The sequence below is a fragment of the Rhinopithecus roxellana genome, chromosome 19 (genome assembly GCF_007565055.1).
Source record: "Rhinopithecus roxellana isolate Shanxi Qingling chromosome 19, ASM756505v1, whole genome shotgun sequence".
NCBI classification, from domain to species: Eukaryota; Metazoa; Chordata; class Mammalia; order Primates; family Cercopithecidae; genus Rhinopithecus; species Rhinopithecus roxellana.
The window spans coordinates 14,350,332-14,370,846 of record NC_044567.1 but is presented as its reverse complement, the minus strand read 5'-3'; the positions used below and the strand labels follow the sequence as shown (position 1 = coordinate 14,370,846).

The following is a 20,515-nucleotide window of genomic DNA, read 5'->3' as shown; positions in this document are numbered from 1 at the left end:
TCCCAGCTTCATACCTGGCCACTTGGGATGCCTCCTCACTCCTACTTTCCTTACCTGACTCAAAATAAGGTTCCTCCTGTTGGCTTCTTCCTGAGACACAGCCAATTCTAATCATTCCTCTTCCCCTCAAATCTTCAACACTACCTGCGCTTTCTGTGCAGGAGCAATTCCTTGGGTGGTAATCCATTTTTAATGTGTTAAATATTACTTAAAATAAGTGAGAGGTAATCATGGACTGTGGACAATACAGAGATTTATCAAAAGGGCATTTGTGTAAACAGGAATTTACAGTTTGCCTTACCTATTCCTTTTATATGACAGCCTCAATTTCCTCTAACAGAATGTAAATCCCCCATCTCTATTCATTCAGTTTTTTTCGCATTAGGTTAGAATCTGCCAATTATTCTTTCTCTCCTTTGGGTCATTAGTGGCTGCCATGGATCATAATTTGCCTGACTTTGTAATATCTAACAGATATTACAATTTCATTTTAGTTTTTGATATGACAGTTTTTTGTTTTTTGTTTTCTGTTTTTGAGATGGAGTCTCGCTGTGTCGCCCAGACTGGAGTGCAGTGGCGCGATCTCAGCTCACTGCAACCCCCATCTGCTGGGTTCAAAAGCAATTCTCCTGTCTCAGCCTCCCGATTGACTGGGACTACAGGCGTCTGCCACCACAACCGACTAAATTTTTTATTTTTAGTAGAGACGGGGGGGGGGGGTCTCACTATGTTGGGCAGGCTGGTCTTGAACTCCTGACCTCAGGTGATCCACCCACCTCGGCCTCCCAAAGTGCTGGAATTACAGGCATGAGCCACTGTGCCCAGTCTCCTAATTATGTTTTATTCCACCTGCCCCTATGTATAAGCATTACCACCCTAATTATGCTTTTTGTTTTTTGTTGAGACAGAGTCTCACTCTGTCACCCAGGCTGGAGTGCAGTGGCATGATCTCGGCTCACTGCAACCTCTGCCTCCCGGGTTCAAGTGATTATCCTACCTCAGCCTCCAGAGTAGCTGGGATTACAGGTGTCCACCACCATAACTGGCTAATTTTTATATTTCTTAGTAGAGACGGGGGTCTCACTCTGTTGGGCAGGCTGGTCTTGAACTCCTGACATCAGGTGATCCACCCGCCTCGGCCTACCAAAGTGCTGGGATTACAGGCATAAGCCACCACACCCAGCCTGATATTATAGTTTTTAATAAGAGTGATTCAGCCCGGGCAACATGACGAGATCCCGACTCAAAAAAAGTAAAAACTTAGGCCAGGCGTGGTGGCTCACGCCTGTAATCCCAGCACTTTGGGAGGCGGAGGCAGGTCAGGAGACGGAGACCATCCTGGCTAACACGGTGAAACCCATATCTACTAAAAATACAAAAAAAATTAGCCAAGCATGGTGGCAGGCGCCTGTAGTCCCAGCTACTCGGGAGGCTGAGGCAGGAGAATGGCATGAACCCGAGAGGCAGAGCTTGCAGTGAGCAAGATCACGCCACTGCACTCCAGCCTGGGCAACAGAGCGAGACTCCATCTCAAAAAAATAAATAAATAAAAATTTAAAAATTAGCTAAGGGTAGTAGCACACGCCCGTAGCCCCAGCTACCCCGGAGGCTGAGGCAGGAGGATCACTTGAGCCTGGGAGGTCAAGGCTGCAATAAGCTGTGATCTCGCCACTGCACTCCAGCCAAGATGACAGAGTGACACCTTGTCTCAAAACATAAATAGTAATAATAGTAACTATTAGCACTTGAACGTTACCTATCTGCCCGGCACTATGCAAAGTACTTGATATGCATCATCTTGCTTCATACTCTCAAGTACTCTACAAGTGAACCTCGTTTCCACAATTGTGGATAGAGAAACTGAAACCCAGAGAAGTGAAAGCAACAGGCCCAAGGTCTAAGAGAAAGCAGAGCTGGGATTAAAGCCCAAGAGGTCTGACCTGATGGTCCACTCTTTTAACTGCCATAGTAACTCTGGACCATGAAACCCTCAAACCTAACAACCAAGTGTTTCAAAACTACAATAGCAATCACCTTAGGAAGACTAAAAATATAAGTTCTTTGGCCGATGCGGTTAAAAATTCGAAGGTCAATCGGCCGGGCGCGGTGGCTCAAGCCTGTAATCCCAGCACTTTGGGAGGCCGAGACGGGCGGATCACGAGGTCAGGAGATCGAGACCATCCTGGCGAACACGGTGAAACCCCGTCTCTACTAAAAAATACAAAAAACGAGCCGGGCGAGGTGGCGGGCGCCTGTAGTCCCAGCTACTTGGGAGGCTGAGGCCGGAGAATGGCGTGAACCCGGGAGGCGGAGCTTGCAGTGAGCTGAGATCCGGCCACTGCACTCCAGTCTGGGCGACAGAGTGAGACTCCATCTCAAAAAAAAAAAAAAAAAAAAAAATTCGAAGGTCAGGTAACAGGTCAGTGATGAGCAAGGTCATTTATTCTCAAGGCTGGAGGTAGCAAGAAGAAAAGCCAGATTGTCCAAACATTATTGTCTTGTAGAGGCAGATTTACCTTCCTTAATATTCTTTTGCTGGGCTGTTAAAAGGAATTTGGAATAAATATGTCCAAGATAACCTGGTAAACAGAAAGGGCTGCAAAAAATCTGGAGAATAAAACCAAGCCAATTAACAGGATACATGTAAAACATACATTTTATATTTCTACAAGTCTTTATTTTTTTATGATAGCATGTTATTACTTTTCTAAAAAGGACAAAATAACTTAATGACATTTAAACCCAATTATTAACAGAAAAGGGATAAGAACTGTGGTTCCTTGGCCTCCTTTCCCCCTTGGTTTAGTTGTCCTAAATTAAGAACTTCTACTTGTAGCTCCCTAAACACACAAGGCTGTTTTTCTTTTTTTGTTTGTTTGAGACGGAGTCTCGCTCTGTCTCCCAGGCTGGAGTGCAGTGGCGCAATCTCAGCTCATTGCAAGCTCCGCCTCCCAGGTTCACGCTATTCTCCTGCCTCAGCCTCCTGAGTAGCCGGGACTACAGGTGGGCCCGCGCCACGCCCGGCTAATTTTTTTGTATTTTTCAGTAGAGACGGGGTTTCACCGTGTTAGCCAGGATGGTCTCAATCTCCTGACCTCGTGATCTGCCTGCCTCAGCCTCCCAAAGTGCTGGGATTACAGGCATGAGCCACCGCACCAGGCCGACACAAGGCTGTTTTAAGCCTCTGCACACTCATGTTCCTTCAGCCTTGAATGCAACTATTTATAACGCAACTTTGTGGAAAGAATTCCTATTCATCCTACAAAACCCTATTCAGGTGTTCCCATCTGATAAAGCCCCTCAATAATGATGACTTTCTCTCACTCCTGAAGAGAATTAATCTCTTTTCTTGGATATTTAATAAGAACTTAGATTTACAGAGCTCTTATTATGTGCCAGGCACTATGCTAAGCATTTTATCCACATGATCGTATTGAATCGTCAACAGTACCTACAAGTACTGTTATCATCTTCTTTTACAGATAAGAAAACAGAGGCTCAGGTTCTGACTAGGAAGTGGCAGATCCAGGATTCAGTTCCAGATCTGTTTGACTTCAGAGCCTGAGTCTTGAACCACTCACTGTCCTGTCGTCTCCCCTGTCCTACTTCCATACTGGCACAAGACACACCTTGGTCCCTGCAACATCTCCAGTTTCATGAAAACGGACAATGTTTCATTATCCTTGGATCATGCCTGATGCAATACCTGGCTCTCAATATGTTTGCTGATCTGAATTTGAGAGTTGCGGTAATCCTAACATGACAAATGAGAACTGACCACAACAGAATGACAAATGAGAACTGACCACAACAGAAATTCATTCTTCCGTATGTTATTCCCAGGCCTCATAACCTCTCCTTCCTCTGAAGACATGTAGTATTCAGTGTAGCACTATCAGATAGAATGTCTCACTCTGTTGCCCAGGCTGGAGTGCAGTGGCAGGATCTCAGCTCACTGCAGCCTCCACCTCCCAGGTTCAAGCAATGCTCCTGGCTCAGCCTCCAGAGTAGCTGGGACTACAGGCGTGAGCCACCACACCTGGCTAATTTTTGTATTTTTAGTAGAGATGGGGTTTCACCATGTTGGCCAGGCTGGTCTCAAACTCCTGACCTCAAGGGATCCACTCACCTCTGCCTCACAAAGTGCTGGGACTACAGGTGTCAGCCACCATGCCCGGCCTGTTTTTTTTTTTTTTTTTTTTTTTTTGAGACGGAGTCTCGCTGTGTCGCCCAGGCTGGAGTGCAGTGGCGCGATCTCGGCTCACTGCAAGCTCCGCCTCCCGGGTTCCCGCCATTCTCCCGCCTCAGCCTCCGAGTAGCTGGGACTACAGGCGCCCGCCACCGCGCCCGGCTAGTTTTTTTGTATTTTTAGTAGAGACGGGGTTTCAGCGTGTTAGCCAGGAGGGTCTCGATCTCCTGACCTCGTGATCCACCCGCCTCGGCCTCCCAAAGTGCTGGGATTACAGGCTTGAGCCACCGCGCCCGGCCCTGTTTTTTTTTTTTTAAAGAAACAAGGTGGTCTCACTATGTTGCCCAGGCTAGTCTCGAACTCCTAGGCTCAAGCAATCTTCTTGCCTCGGCCTTCCAAAGTGCTGGGATTATAGGCATGAGCCACTACTCCTGGCCCGATATGCTATTCCTTTTAAAAACTGGAGGCACTGATCCCAGCATTTTGGGAGGCCGAGACAGGCGGATCACGAGGTCAGGAGATCGTGACCATCCTGGTTAACATGCTGAAACCCCGTCTCTACTAAAAAATACAAAAAAAGCTAGCCGGGCAAGGTGGTGGGCGCCTGTAGTCCCAGCTACTCGGGAGGCTAAGGGAGGAGAATGGCGTAAACCCGGGAGGTGGAGCTTGCAGTGAGCTGAGATCCGGCTACTGCACTCCAGCCTGGGTGACAGAGTGAGACTCCATCTCAAAAAAAAAAAAAAAAAAAAAGAAAGAAAAAAGCTAGAGGCACCTCAAACAATTTACCACCAAAGGACCATGTGGCCATACTGACTAAAGTGCACTACACTTTACGCTTACATCTTGTAAGCCAAGTTGTCTAACAAAGAGTATATAACCACAATATTAATTCTTTCCACCATAACCAATAAGGTCTGGGCCAGCCCAGCAATGTCATCCTCCTGGATCTCACTGAGGCAGCTCCAGAACACCAGAAGTTCTTCAGGATTTGGGTATGTCCCTTAAGTACTCTTTCAGTGGTTTTTATAAATGACCCAAAAGTTATGGTGAAATTTTTAAATGCAAAAGACATAAAATATGAGTGGCTTATACCTGTAATCCCAGCACTTTGGGAGGCTGAGGCAGGAGGATTGCTTGAGTCCAGGAGTTTGAGACCAGCTTGGGCAACATGGTGAAACCCCCTCTCCACTAAAAATTTAAAAACTAAGCCAGGCCTAGTGGTGTGGGCCTGTAATCCCAGCTACAATCAAAAATCCTCAAAAAACACTTCTGCACTTAAGCACACTATGCTTTTTTCACCCAAAGTACCAAATCAAATTAATGAGGACACCTATCTTTGTACAATGTCAAGACTCCAGTTAATAACTTCCCTAGGGCAGAGGGCATATGCACTGATTTACTTTGTACAAATTAACCAGCACCAGGCAATCAGGCCTGTGCCTAACACATGGTAGGCACTCTATGATTAAAGATCAGTGCTTTGCCTCCAAAGTTTTAAAAGCTTCCCCTACAAAAGAACAGAACTGAAAATCCTTGGTCTTGTATTCAATGTCTTTTATAAGTAATCACTTCTCCCCTACTTACCCTCCTAGTCTACTGGGCTACCAGGAATCTTTTCTTTTTTTTTTTTTTGGAGATAGGGCTTTGTCACCCAGGCTAGAGTGCGGCAGCAGGATCACGGCTCACTGCAGCCTCAACCCCCTGGGCTCGGGTGATCCTCCCACCTTAGTCTCAATAGTAGCTGGGACTACAGGCCCATGCCACCAGGCCTGGCTTATTTTTTTAAGTTTTAGTGGAGAGGGGGTTTCACCATGTTGCCCAAGCTGGTCTCAAACTCCTGGGCTCAAGCAATCCTCCTGCCTCAGCCTCCCAAAGTGCTGGGATTACAGGCATAAACCACCACAAATTCTTTTTTTTTTTTTTTTTTTTGAGACGGAGTCTTGCTCTGTCGCCCAGGCTGGAGTGCAGTGGCCGGATCTCAGTTCACTGCAAGCTCCGCCTCCCGGGTTCACGCCATTCTCCTGCCTCAGCCTCCGGAGTAGCTGGGACTACAGGCGCCCGCCACCTTGCCCGGCTAGTTTTTTGTACTTTTTAGTAGAGACAGGGTTTCACCGTGTTAGCCAGGATGGTCTCGATCTCCTGACCTTGTGATCCGCCCACCTCGGCCTCCCAAAGTGCTGGGATTACAGGCTTGAGCCACCGCGCCCGGCCCACCACAAATTCTTTACACCTATCAAATTCCACCCATTATTTGGGACCCAGCTGAAATCACTCCTTTGGCAAAAAGACTTTCTAGACAACTCCAGGCCTCATAACCTCTCCTTTCTCTGAAGACCTGTAGCATTCAGCAGTAGCACTGTCCAACAGAACATTCTATGATAACAGAAATGTTCTACATCTGTACTGTATATTCTTTTATGTAGAACAGCTACCTTGTTAGCGCAAGAGTAAAGTCTCACCATCTCTTTGCTGACAAGATGTTACACTGGATGGTTAAAACATTTATCAACTCCCCGAGTAGACTGAAATTTCTGTGAACAAGATACAACTTATTCTTCATAGCAACTCTGACAAAGTTGCAAAAGGTATATATTTGTTGGCCAGGCAAGGTGGCTCATGCCTGTAATCCCAGCACTTTGGGAGGCTGAGGTGGGCAGATCTCTTGAGGTCAGAAGTTTGAGACCAGCCTGGTCAACATAGCGAAACCCCACCTCTATTAAAAATACAAAAAGTAGCTAGCTGGGCGTAGTGGTGGGCACCTGTAATCCCAGCTACTCAGGAGGCTGGGGTGCAAGAATCACTTGAACCCAGGAGAAGGAGGTTACAGCAAGCCAAGATCACACCACTGCACTCCAGCCTGGGTGATAGAATGCAACTCCAACTCAAAAAAAAAAAAAGTATATATTTGTTGATTTGCACATCACCTAAGAAAACCATACGCTAAAAAGGTGTCTGGAAAGTTGGTCACCACCTCTACGCCATCTCACATCTGAATGTCAAGAGACACGTAGAGGCAGGGTAGTTAAAGCAACTTTCTAGAGATAGAAATGACCACTGATCAAGCCACAATGCACTCTGGTTTAAATGACATTTAGGTCATGACTGTCCTTAATCTAAAACAAACCTAGATTAGTATTTCTTTTCATTAGTAAATAGCTAAATTCTGATGGTAAATTATGCTGACCAAAAACAGTTCCTCACTTCCCAAGTTAGACATAGCAATTAGGTAGAAAAATAATCTAAGCAAGCTCCATTTGTATTTCTTTTTTCACCTGTTTATTGAATATTTACCTCCCATGAAGTCTTTCGGCCTATTGGTGGTATTTTACTGTTCAGATATATGTTAGAACTTCACTGATACTGGTTGTGGTGGCTCACATCTGTAATCCTAGCACTTTGGGAGACGGAGGCGGGTGGCTCACGAGGTCAGGAGTTCAAGACCAGCCTAGCCAATATGGTAAAACCCTGGTCTCTACTAAAAATACAAAAATTAGCCAGGCGTGGTGGCACACGCCTGTAGTCCCAGCTACTTGGGAAGCTGAGGCAGGAGAATCACTTGAATCCAGGAGGCAGAGGTTACAGTGAGCCAAGATTGCGCCACTGCACTCCAGCCTGGGCGACAGAGCAAGACTCTGTCTCAAAAAAAAAATAAAAATAAAAAGAATTTCACTGATACTTTTCACAAAATATACAAAAGGTGGCACAAATTCCACCACTATGGCACTCTGCCACCTTGGGCAAGTGTCTTGATCCTTTGGCCTCAATTTTCTTATCTATAATATTACAGTAATTGTTATGTGAACTACCTACCTCACAAGTCCTTTGTGGGTCAATTCATAACTGTGCTGTGGGTTATTTCTTTTTCTTTCCTTTCTTCCTCCTTTCCTTTCCTTTCTTTCTTTCTTAGAGACGGGTTCTCATTATGTTGCCTAGACTAGACTCTAGACCCAATTTCTGGCCTCTCACCATGTTGCCCAGACCAGACTCAACTCCTGGACTCAAGGAATCCTCCAGCCTCAGCCTCCAAGTAGCTGGGATCACAGGTGTGCACCACCATGCCTGGCACTGTGGATATTTTTAAGTGATTATTCTTCCTAAATGAACTACATAAAAAACAAAAGATTCATGAATTTACTAATGGTTCTTTGTGATGGATGTGCTAATACAGAGACTAAAATCAAGGCTCCAACCTCTAAAAAAAATTTTTTTTTAAATTCCAGACTTGTTTCCCCATCCCACTGTGCAAACTGAACAAAAACTGGGCTAGCACTCCCGTCTGGAACATGTAATAAGGAAATAAATGTGCTGACTCAGAGAACACAGACATATTTAATATAAAATAAAATAGAAAACTGGCTGAATCAAGTCATAACACAGTCTAAATCCACATATAAAAGATGGAGATGATTTTCTGCTTTGCTTTATTCAAGCCCAATGCTTTATCAGCACAGCCAGCCAAAAATTTACAACCCATGCATAGACTACGTAAACCTTTAGTTGCACATACAGTAAGACCAGCAGGTACACACTATACACATTTTAAACAAAAAACAATGACTAACCACTGATTTTGTCACCACACTTACAACGACCTGATATGGCACAGAGTGATGTGTACCAAACATGGAAATACCAACTTGGGTGATGGTTTGAATCTTGTTAACTTCAGTGCAACCACACCCCCCAAACGCAGGTAAACTTTGCACACATGGTTTTGTCAAGGCCAGCCTTTGTTTCCCTCTCCTCTGCATTTACCCAAGATCTTGGCTCTGAGACAGAGAACTCCCACTCTCGATTGGTTCATTCCGTCCTATGCAATTAAGCAACACCACAATCCAGTAAACGCAATGGCTCAATTATTTATCTTCTGGCCGACTTTACCAGGTACTTGGAAAAGAACATTGCCAAGAGATTTATTTCTCTCTCTAGAGCTGGCTTGATGGGTTGACGGGGATTTTATTTTGTCTTTTTTTTCCCCTCTTTTTTACATGGCGGGGGCGTGGGGGGAGCATAGTTTAACCTAGAAAAAGATGGGAGGGAATTTAGAAAGAGTACCGGTCTGTCAATTTCCCTACAGGAAACTTGATTCTTATGCAATAAAGCCTACCCGCGACCAGCCAGCCCGTGAGGCTGCAGGGGACAGACACACCTATTCCTGCCTCCAGAAGGGCACAGCTGGCTCCTGAAGGAGCGGGAACGGGGCAAGCGGAGGAAGTGGCTCAGCGGGAGCCGCCGGCCGAGCGGGGAGGAGGCGCTTTCCGACCCCCACCCGCGCCGGTGATCCCCGCCGGCGTGACAGTCGCTCCGGTGGCCGGAACGTCCCCAGGGCCCCAGGAAGCAGGAAATCGGGGGACTGTCCCTCACTCCTGCCGCCGCAGCCGAGTGCGCCCTCGCCCCACGGTGCCCCCTCGGGCCCGTTCTCACTGTTTCTCCGAAGAACGAAACTTCCCTCCAGCGCCCCGAGTCCCTTCCGAGGCCCGCTCCTGTCATCCCGAAGAGTCTTCCCTCAGGGCGACCCTCCGCGTCTCCTCATCTCTCCCCGCCCCACTGCAGCGTCCATCACAAAATCCCCAAGGTCCCAGAGGCCCCCAACCGCGGCGGCGCCCCCAGGTCCCCAGACCTCCCCGACGGCCCCACCCTGCACCCCCTTCACCTGTTTCTCCAGCAGAGGCCGAGAGGCCGGGGCTGCGCGTGCGCCGGGGGCGGGCGGCGGGGCTCCCTCAGGCCGAAGGGCTTCTCCGAGCCGAGGGGGAGAGACAGCGCCGAGCCGGGGTGCCTGTCCAGGATCCGGTTGGGGCTTGTTCCCTCGGCTGCGACGTCGGAACCCCCGGCTCCCCCTCCGGGTCTACGCCGCCGCAGCTCCGGAAACCGCTGAATTACAGCCCCTTCAGCCAATCCCCGCCCAGCCCCAGCCTGGCCGAGGCACGCCGTCATGCATAATTCATGAACGGCCATTTCGCTCGGCCACCCAGAGGTCCCAGTGAGTGTGCGCTACCGACAAAGCCCCGCCCACTGACCAATGAAGAGAACAGCTAGGAGAAAGGGCGGAGCCAAGAGAAGACTGATACGCCCCTGTGCTGGCTGTTCCGACAGTTCGGTGCTCCTCCCTCCGCCACAGCGAGGGAAGAGCCGAGGACTTGGGCACAGAAGCCCGGGGGGAGGGAGGGAAGATGACCGGAATGTTCTGCTGAAAACTCAGCTGAGTTCCTGGCAGTGCGTGACGTCAAGGCACTTTAAATGCCCCTGATAGAGCTCCCTCCTGTCCGCTCTCCCTTTTCCCGGCCCTTGGCACCACGTGGTGGCGAGATTGAGAGCCTCTTACCACGTGGGAATCAGCCAGTTAGACAGTCCACAGGTATCTCGAGATCCTCTGGGGACCCAACACCTGAAATGGGTTCTGGGGACAGCAAAAAGAACATGGGTGACTCCGCCTGCTTTGAACTTCAGTTTCTGCGTGAGCAGGGACACACACACCCGGAAACATGACGTGGAAATAGAGTAAATACTAGAGTGCGTGGGGAGAAGGTAGTAGATTTAACCCCGTCCTCCGTTCCATCACTTCAAGCATCAAACTCCGACCAGCTAGCCCATTGGCCGGTACAGGCGAATACAGAAGACGGTGTATACGAAAGTTGATACGTGTAGGGCTTGACATTTTTATGCGTCTGAATTGAAATATATGAAATGTTCCGCCTTTTTCGTTTCCACCTTGCCTACTTGGTATGCAAGTTTTGCTGAATTGAAGCCAGTGGTTCATAGGAAATGTAGACATTTTGCCTTTCATAATAGAGGATGGACTTTGCATAATGGAGTGATTTCTGTATATGTGCTGATACTATCAGGGTTTTTAATTTTTATTTTTTTAGGGTCTTTAAACATATGTTAATATTTGTGTTTGTTTAATACGAGCCGGTATAAAGACAAAAATCTATAAAGGACCCATTATCTCACTGCTCAGATAACCCCTGACATTTTTTTTTTTCAATGAAACTAATAACATGTTCCTGTTTAGAAAATGCAGACCATTCAGAAAGGTCAAACATTTTAAATGAAAATCTTTCCCTACCCCGATCATTCCTTCTCCCCAAGGATAGCTATTCTTATTAATTTCTATTGAGAAAAATCAATGACTCTTAACCTTTGAAGGGAGTCACAGATCCTTCTGAGTGTTTGAAGGAGACTAGATTCTAGCCCCAGAAACAGCACAAGCTTTTACTCACATGGTTCCCCAGATACCTGAAACCCGTCTAACATCTACATATTCAGACCACTCATACCACCTCATATCCAACGAGGGACAGAGGCATCTACAGGGCAATTCACAGGGTCATTGGTGCTGGGAATTGAGAACCTCCTATTGCCCTCCGGTAGACACAGCCCAACGTGGAAATTGCTGTATTTAACCTGTAGAGTGTGTGAGTATTGATTAGACTGTTTATCTACACCACAGGACAGATATCCCTCATCTCCACCTATATTCTCTTGTAACTGCGCTATCCCATGCCATTAACTTCCTCCCTGATAACATAGGGTCTAGGACTTGTTTAGTGATTTACTGCTTACAAAGCACTTACACACCTTATACACTCCCTGCCTCGTTTCTTTCTCACAATCATGAGTAGCAGATAGGAGAGGCTATATTATCCGCTGATAGAAAACTAAAGCAAACATAATATGACATTTTCAAGATCACAGAGATATTCAGAAATATACCAGGTTTTAGGGCTTTATGTCCCATAGCTTTGTTCCTTTCATTCAAACCCTGCCCTGACTTCTCAGGAGCTGTTTCCCTCATTGGCCTCCCCACCAGTAACACATAAAATCTACCTCTGAGACTATCAGTTTGACCTGCAAAAATTCTCTTCAACCCAGACACTGGCCTTTCTCCACGTCCTGCCAAATTCCTCTTGGTTAAATGCTGCAGTTTCTGTCCCTTGGGCCACTGCCTTAATCACCTGATAATTCTCTCCTTACTCTATCCTATTCTTCCACTGGCTGCCAGAGACATCATCCTAAAAATTAAAAAATAAATATACATTCAGGCCAAGTTGGGTAGATCACAAGATCAAGAGTTCGAGACCAGCCTGGCCAACACAGTGAAACCCTGTCTCTATTAAAAATACAAAAATTAGGCTGGGCACTGTGGCTCGCACCTATAATCCCAACACTTTAGGAAGCTGAGGCGGGCAGATCACCTGAGGTCAGGAGTTCAAGACCAGCCTGACCAATGTGATGAAACCCTATCTTTACTAAAAATACAAAAATTAGCTAGTCATGGTGGCTTGCACCTGTAATCCCTGCTACTCGGAAGGCTGAGGCAAGAGAATCGCTTAAAGCCAGGAGGTGAAGGTTGCAGTGAGCCGAGATCGCGCCATTGCATTCCAGCCTGGGCAACAAGAACGAAACTCCATCTCAAAACAAAACGAAACAAAAGCAAAAATTAGCCAGCCATGGTGGCACGCACCTATAGTCCCAGCTACTCAGGAGGCTGTGAGCCCAGATCCCTCCACTGCACTCCAACCTGGGTGATAAAGCAAGACTCTGGCTCAAAAAAAAAAAAAAAAAAAAAATCAATCATGTCACAGTCGGTTTAAAAATCTCTATGGTTCCCTCCTATCGGCAAGATAAAATCCAAGTTAATTTTTTTTTTTTTTTTTTTTTTTTGAGACAGAGTTTCCTCTTGTCGCCTAGGCTGGAGTGCAATGGTATGATCTTGCGTCACTGCAACCTCTGCCTCCCGGGTTCAAGCAATTCTCCTGCCTCAGCTTCCCAAGTAGCTGGGACTACAGGTGCCCACCACCATGCCCAGCTAATTTTTGCATTTTTAGTAGAGACGGGGTTTTACTATGTTGGCCAGGCTGGTCTTGAACTCCTGACCTCAAGTGATCTGCCCACCTCGGCCTCCCAAAGTGCTGGGATTATAGACATGAGCCACTGCGTCCGGCTAATCTACGTTAAATTTTAAAAATGCTGGCCAGGCACAGTGGCTCATGCCTGTAATCCTAGAGCTTTGAGAGACCGAGGCAGGAGGATCATTTGTGGCCAGGAGTTCAAGATCAGCCTGGGCAACATGGCAAAACACCAACTTTACATAAAATTAGCAGGGCGTGGTGGTGGCATGCCTGTAGTCCCAGCTATTCTGGAAGCTGAGGTAGGAGGATCACTTGAACTCAGAAGGAAGTTCGAAGTTACAGTGAGCTATGATCGTTCTACTGTACTCTGGTCTGAGCAACAGAACAAGACCAACCTGGTCTCAAAAACAAACAACAACAAAAAAAACTGACCATTTAATTCAGTGCCATGGCTGGGCGCGGTGGCTCACGCCTGTAATCCCAACACTTTGGGAGGCCGAGGCGGGCAAATCTTGAGGTCAGGAGTTCAAGACCAGCCTGGCCAACATGATGACACCCCATCTCTACTAAAAATACAAAAAAATTAGCTGGGCGTAATGGCAGGTGCCTGTAATCCCAGTTACTTGGGAGGCTAAGGCAGGAGAATCACTTGAACCGGGGAGGCGGAGGTTGCAGTGAGCCGAGATCACACTACTGTGCTCCAGCCTGGGCGACAAAGTGAGACTCTGTCTCAAAAAAAAAAAAAAAGAAAAAAGCACTATAATTCAGTGCCATGCATGTGGTAGGAGCTCAATTGATGTTCCTTCTTTCTCCCTCTTGATTTGAATCATAAAATCCTACAAGCCTGGTGCAGTGGCTCACACCTGTAATCTCAGCACTTTGAGAGGCCAAAGTGGGTGGATCACCTGAGGTCAGGAGTTCAAGATCAGCCTGACCAACATGTTGAAAGTCTATCTCAGCCGGGCGCGGTGGCTCAAGCCTGTAATTCCAGCACTTTGGGAGGCCGAGACGGGTGGATCATGAGGTCAGGAGATCGAGACCATCCTGGCTAACACGGTGAAACCCCGTCTCTACTAAAAAATACAAAAAACTAGCCGGGCGATTTGGCGGGCGCCTGTAGTCCCAGCTACTCGGGAGGCTGAGGCAGGAGAATGGCGTAAACCCAAGAGGCGGAGCTTGCAGTGAGCTGAGATCCGGCCACTGCACTCCAGCCTGGGCGTGAGACTCCGTCTCAAAAAAAAAAAAAAAAAAAAAAAAAAGAAAGTCTATCTCTACTAAAATTACAAAAATTAGCCGGCCGGGCGCGGTGGCTCAAGCCTGTAATCCCAGCACTTTGGGAGGCCGAGACGGGCGGATCACGAGGTCAGGAGATCGAGACCATCCTGGCTAACACGGTGAAACCCCGTCTCTACTAAAAAATACAAAAAACTAGCCGGGCGAGGTGGCGGGCGCCTGTAGTCCCAGCTACTCGGGAGGCTGAGGCAGGAGAATGGCGTAAACCCAGGAGGCGGAGCTTGCAGTGAGCTGAGATCCGGCCACTGCACTCCAGCCCGGGCGACAGAACGAGACTCCGTCTCAAAAAAAAAAAAAAAATTAGCCAAGCGTGGTTGTGGGCACCTGTAATCCTAGGTACTCAGGAGACTGAGGCAGAAGAATCTCCTGAACCCAGGAGATAGAGGTTGCAGTGAGCTAAGATTGCACCATTGCAATCCAGCCTGGGCAATACAGTGAGACTCTGTCTTAAAAAAAAAAAAAAAATTCTACAAAGGCTGATCTGAATCCCCCCTTTTCTAACCTAGTCCTACAAACCCTACTAAATGTGCTACCTTCCTCTAAACATATCTACACCTTCTGCAACTTCATGCCTCTGTGTATAGTCTTCCTTCCACCTGTAATCTCTTCCCTTTCCTCAGTCCCTACCTGAGAACTCTTACTCACTCTTCAAAGCCCTGTTGCAACATCACCTCCTCTAGGCTTCCCTCTATTCTTACTGGCAAAGTTAATCTCCTACCAGACTCCCTCAGCAGGTTGTTTCCCCATCTAGAATATATTCTCTACCTTGAACTCTAATAAATCCATGTATTGGCCTACTTCCTGAAAAATAAACAATAATTAACATTGATTAAGTAATCACTACTATGTTCCAGGAACTATGCTAAGCATTTTACATAGATGATCTCATTTGATCCTCACCAGAACCCAGTGAGGTGGGTAATATTATAATTCTTATTTTACAACTGAGGAAACGAAGACTTAGAAAGTGAAAGACTGGCTCAAGACTGGTCTCACAGCTAGAAACTAGGTGGAAACTCAGAATGAAAATCAGGTCTGGCTGACTCTCTGGCCACATGCTAACAAACATCTTCCCCTAAACTGTGGGTTCCTGGAAACTTGAACCCCTTCAGGCCTGTCTTCATAATCTCAGCATCTATCATCTAGCCTAGAGCTCACCTAAGACTGAATTAATTAAATACTAATAAATAAGTCTTGGCCGGGCGCGGTGGCTCAAGCCTGTAATCCCAGCACTTTGGGAGGCCGAGGCGGGCGGATCACGAGGTCAGGAGATCGAGACCATCCTGGCTAACACAGTGACACCCCGTCTCTACTAAGAAATACAAAAAACTAGCTGGGCGAGGTGGTGGGCGCCTGTAGTCCCAGCTACTCGGGAGGCTGAGGCAGGAGAATGGCGTGAACCTGGAAAGTGGAGCTTGCAGTGAGCCGAGATCCAGCCACTGCACTCCAGCCTGGGCGACAGAGCAAGACTCCTCCTCAAAAATAAATAAATAAATAAATAAATAAATAAATAAATAAATAAGTCTTGAGGCCTGGCGTGGTGGCTCATCCTGTAATCCTAGCACTTTGGGAGGCTGAGGCTGGCGGATCACTCCAGCCTGGGTGACAGGGCGAGACTTGGTCTCAAAAAACAAAAAAAGGACCGGGCGCAGTGGCTCACGCCCATAATCCCAGCACTTTGGGAGGCTGAGGCGGGTGAATCATGAGGCCAGGAGATCGAAACCATCCTGGCTAACATGGTGAAAACCCATCTCTACTGAAAAAATACAAAAAAATTAGCCCGGCGTGGTGGCGGGCGCCTGTAGTCCCAGCTACTCAGGAGGCTGAGGCAGGAGAATGGCGTGAACCCAGGAGGAGGAGCTTGCAGTGAGTCCAGATAGCGCCACTGCACTCCAGGTTGAGCGACAGAGTGAGACTCCGCCTCAAAACAAACAAGCAAACAAGCAACAACAACAAAACAGAAAAAGAAAAAAAAAATACTGAGTGGGGAGGACTGTTGAAACTGGAGGAAAGAGACATCCCTGCATAATGATGCCTGAGGTGTTTTGGCAGAGAGAAGGCCCAAGGAGTTTGTGTTGCGCAGACCTGTTCTTCACTGTGATATTAGTGAGGGGGGTTTGGGCAGCTCTGGGTGAGCCTTTCTGTTGCTGAACCCCATGAAGATCTCATTACCCTCACAAGTTGCCCCTTACTCCCTTTGGTCACCGCAGTGACTTGTCACCCACTTACCATCCCCAAGGTTCTCTTTCTTGCCATGCTTTCCTCTTGACTTTGGGTTTTACTGCTAATTCCTTCAGGGAAGAGGTGAAGGAGTTCTCACAGGGTTAATGAGAAGTTTGGACACAAATATAGTTGTCATTAAGGAAAAACAGATACTCAAGCTCTCAAATTAGAGATGCTGTACTTGAATTTGAATCCTGGCTCTGCCATTTACCAGCTCTGTGTTCTTGGGGAAGTGACTTAGCCTTAGGTAAGTCTCATTTTCTGCATCTGTAAAGTCACAGTATTTGCCTCATGGGGTTATTGTAAAGATTAAATGAGTTCACAGATGTGTTACATGAATTACATGCTTAGAACGGTGGCTAGTACATAGTCAACACTCTGTGTTTGTTAATGCTGATATCATTATTCAAGACTTTTTTTGGAGACAGAGTCTCGCTCTGTCGCCCAGGCTGGAGTGCAGTGGCAACCTCCGCCTCCCAGGTTCAAGCGATTCTCCTGCCTCAGCCTCCCAGGTAGCTGAGATTACAGGCCCGCACCACCACACCCAGCTAATTTTTTTGTGTCTTTAGTAGAGACAGGGTTTCACCATGTTGGGCAGGCTGGTCTCAGACTTCTGACCTTGTGATCCACCCACCTTGGCCTCCCAAAGTGCTGGGATTACAGATGTGAGCCACTGCGCCCAGCCCCCCACTCAATATTTTCAAGGCTATGATTTTTTTCCTATATCACTTAACACATCATTCATACCATGTCCTTCTGTTCTTCCAGTCAATTCTCATGGGGCTTTAGATACAGTTCTCCTTTATCTCATCTCCTTCAAGGCCCTGCCTACCCCACCTACTTCTCTGCTGCCCATTAAATTCCAGCCAGTCCACTTCCCAGCTCAGAACCTTTGCATATGCTGTTCCTTTTCCTTCCCCGGCTTTGACGTGGCAGTTTCCTTGTTACTCCAACAGGCCTTGTCTAACCACTCTTATCTAAAGTTATTTATAGCCTGTTACTCCCTATTTCTATATCCTGTTTCCTGTGGAATTCATCACAGTTCTTTTTTATTTATTTTATTTTTATTTATTTATTTATTTGTCTATTTTGAGACAGAGTCTCGCTCTGTAACCCAGGCTAGAGTGAAGTGGTGAGATCTTGGCTCACTGCAACCTCCGTTTCCCAGGTTCAAGTGATTCTTCTGCAGCAGCCTCCCGAGTAGCTAAGATTACAGGTGGTCACTACCACACCTGACTAAGTTTTGTGTTTTTAGTAGAGACAGGGTTTCACCATATTGGCCAGGTTGGTCTCAAACTTCTGACCTCAGGTGAGCTGCCTGCCCTTGACCTCTCAAAGTGCTGAGATTATAGGCATGAGCCATAGTGTTCAGCCTTATTTTATTTTATTTTATTTTATTTTATTTTATTTTATTTGAGACAGGGTCTCACCCAGGCTGGAGTGCAGTGGCATGATCTCAGCTCACTGCAACCTCTTCCTACCAGGCTTAAGCGATCCTTCCACCTCAACCTCCCGAATAGCTGGGACTACAGGTGTGCACCATCACCCCTGGCTAATTTTTCTATTTTTAGTAGAGACAGGGTTTGGCACCTTTCTCTGTCACCCAGGCGAGTGTGCAGTGGTGTGATCATAGCTCACTGCAGCTTTGAACCCCTGGGCTCAAGGCATCCTCCAGCCTCACCCTCCCTAGTAGCTGGGATTACAGCTGTGTGTCACCACACCCAGCTCTGTTTGCAGGGTTTCTTATCTGTCTCTCTCATTATACTGTTAGTTCCAGGAAGAGGTGTCTTCTCTGTTCCAGGCTCCCTTGACTCCCCAGTCAACATGCTTACATAATAGATGCTCAATAAATAATGAATGCATGGAAGTGCTCTTGATCCCACCCCTCTCCTCTTTGAGTGTTCTCAGTTCTCTTCTCCTTCTTGACCTTCTCCATTTGTTCCCTTCTTTCTGACTTGAAGATCCTTCCTCTCTCCCCTACTGACCTTGCTATTTCCTCAAGTTACCCCCATCACTTCACATTCATTGCCCCATGTCCTCATCCCCACTTGCTCCATCAGGGTAGTTTCTGCCCTCTCTTGTTCCTAGGACAGAACTCTTGAAGGCTACCAGGGACCTCCTCATCAACGTTGATATCTTTTTTTTTTTTTTGAGACGGAGTCTCACTCTTTTGCCCAGGCTGGAATGCAGTGGTGCGATCTCTGCTCACTGCAAGCTCCGCCTCCCAGGTTCACGCCATTCTCCTGCCTCAGCCTCCCAAGTAGCTGAGACTACGGGCACCTGCCACCACGCTCAGCTAGTTTTTTTGTTTGTTTGTTTGTTTGTTTGTTTTTTGTATTTTTGGTAGAGATGGGGTTTCACCGCTAACAAGCCAAGATTGTCTTGATCTCCTGACCTCGTGATCTGCCCGCCTCGGCCTCCCAAACGTCGGTATCTTTTTAGTCATTTTACTTAACTTCGTGTTGAATCTACAGCTGTTATCCTCCTCTTCCTTCCTACACGTTCTCTCCTCCCTTGACCATCACAGCAGTTGATAGAAGCAATTGCATTAAATTGAAAGCTGAGGGGAGCTGAGACGAGACATCCTGGCTCTGACACAGAAGAAGCTGTGCAACCTTGGGCTAGCTCCTTAACCTCTCTGAACCTTAGCATCCTCATCTGCAAATAAAGAACATAATTCTGACTTCAGTGAATTTGCATTAAAGTGTTTTTTGTTGGAAGATACTCTCCAGCTGACCATGCAGCATAGCATATAAGAGTCAGGTCCTAAGCCAGGTGTGGTGGCTCACACCTGTAATCCCAGCACTTTAGGAGGCCGAGGCAGATGAATCACCTGAGGTTGGGAGTTCAAGACCAGCCTGACCAACATGGAGAAACCCTGTCTCTACTAAAAACACAAAATTAGCTGGGTGTGGTGGCGCATGCCTGTAATCCCAGCACTTTGGGAGGCCGAGACAGGCTGATCAACCTGAAGTCAGGAGTTCAAGATCAGCCTGGCCAACATGGTGAAACCCTGTCTCTATTAAAAATACAACAAATTAGCCCGTGGTGGTGGGCACCTGTAATCTCAGCTTCTCAGGAGGCCGAAGCAGGAGAATGGCTTGAACCTGGGAGGTGGAGGTTGTGGTGAGCCGAGAGCATGCCCTTGCACTCCAGCCTGGGCAACAAGAGCGAAACACTGTCTAAAAAAAAAAATAGAGAATATGAAAGAGGCTGCCTCATAGGTAGTTGTGAAGATTAAATGAGACAACCTGCTAAGTATTTAATACAGCATCTGGCATATTGCATCTCCTCAATATATATTAGGCATTATTATCTTATACAAAAAGCAAAGGGGGAGGAGGGACTTGTTGGAGAGAAACTGAGACCTCTCATAAATTCCAGTAGACTTGAACAACCACACCTCGGGAACAGCAGTTCCAGGAACCTCAGCAGAGGGAGTTTATGGAAAAGTTGTGCTTTTCCCCTGTCATGACTTGACTTGACGCTGCTGCTGAAAATGTTCAGTCTCTGTGTGTCTGTTGGCCTGCAATTCTAAATTCCAGCCACAGAAAATTTCACTGGACCAGATCTTTTTTCTTTTTCTTTTAAATGGAGTTTTGTTCTTGTTGCCCAGGCTGGAGTGCAATGGCACGATCTTGGCTCACTGCAACCTCCACCTCCTATGTTCAAGCAATTCTCCTGCCTCAGCCTCCTGAATAGCTGTGATTACAGGTATGCACCACCATGCCTGGCTAATTTTGTATTTTTAGTGGAGATGGGGTTTCTTCATGTTGGTCAGGCTGGTCTCGAACTCCTGACGTCAGGTGATCTACCCACCTCGGCCTCCCAAAGTGCTGGGATTACAGGCGGGAGCCACTGCGTTGGCTGAGATAGTGCCACTGCACTCCAGCCTGGGCAACAGAGTGAGACTCATCTCAAAAAAAAAGGCCACGCGGGCGAATCCTGAGGTCAGGAG

General features: G+C 47.2%; 1 protein-coding gene across 12 annotated transcripts in view; it reads right to left on the bottom strand.

The window, feature by feature from the left end:
• STAT3 (signal transducer and activator of transcription 3) overlaps positions 1-10,132 on the bottom strand; it is an 88,761-nt gene extending 78,629 nt beyond the window's left edge. For 4 of the 12 annotated variants that reach the window (XM_030924125.1, XM_030924127.1, XM_010386192.2 and 1 more), the window contains exon 1: positions 9,843-10,126. In XM_030924125.1, the coding sequence (XP_030779985.1) occupies positions 9,843-10,123 (281 nt within the window). In that variant the 5' untranslated portion in view covers positions 10,124-10,126. Of the gene's footprint in view, positions 1-9,842 lie in introns of all 12 variants that reach the window. The other 8 variants (XM_030924124.1, XM_010386200.2, XM_030924126.1 and 5 more) reach the window with 3 other exon arrangements.
• Positions 10,133-20,515: the final 10,383 nt, after the last annotated feature.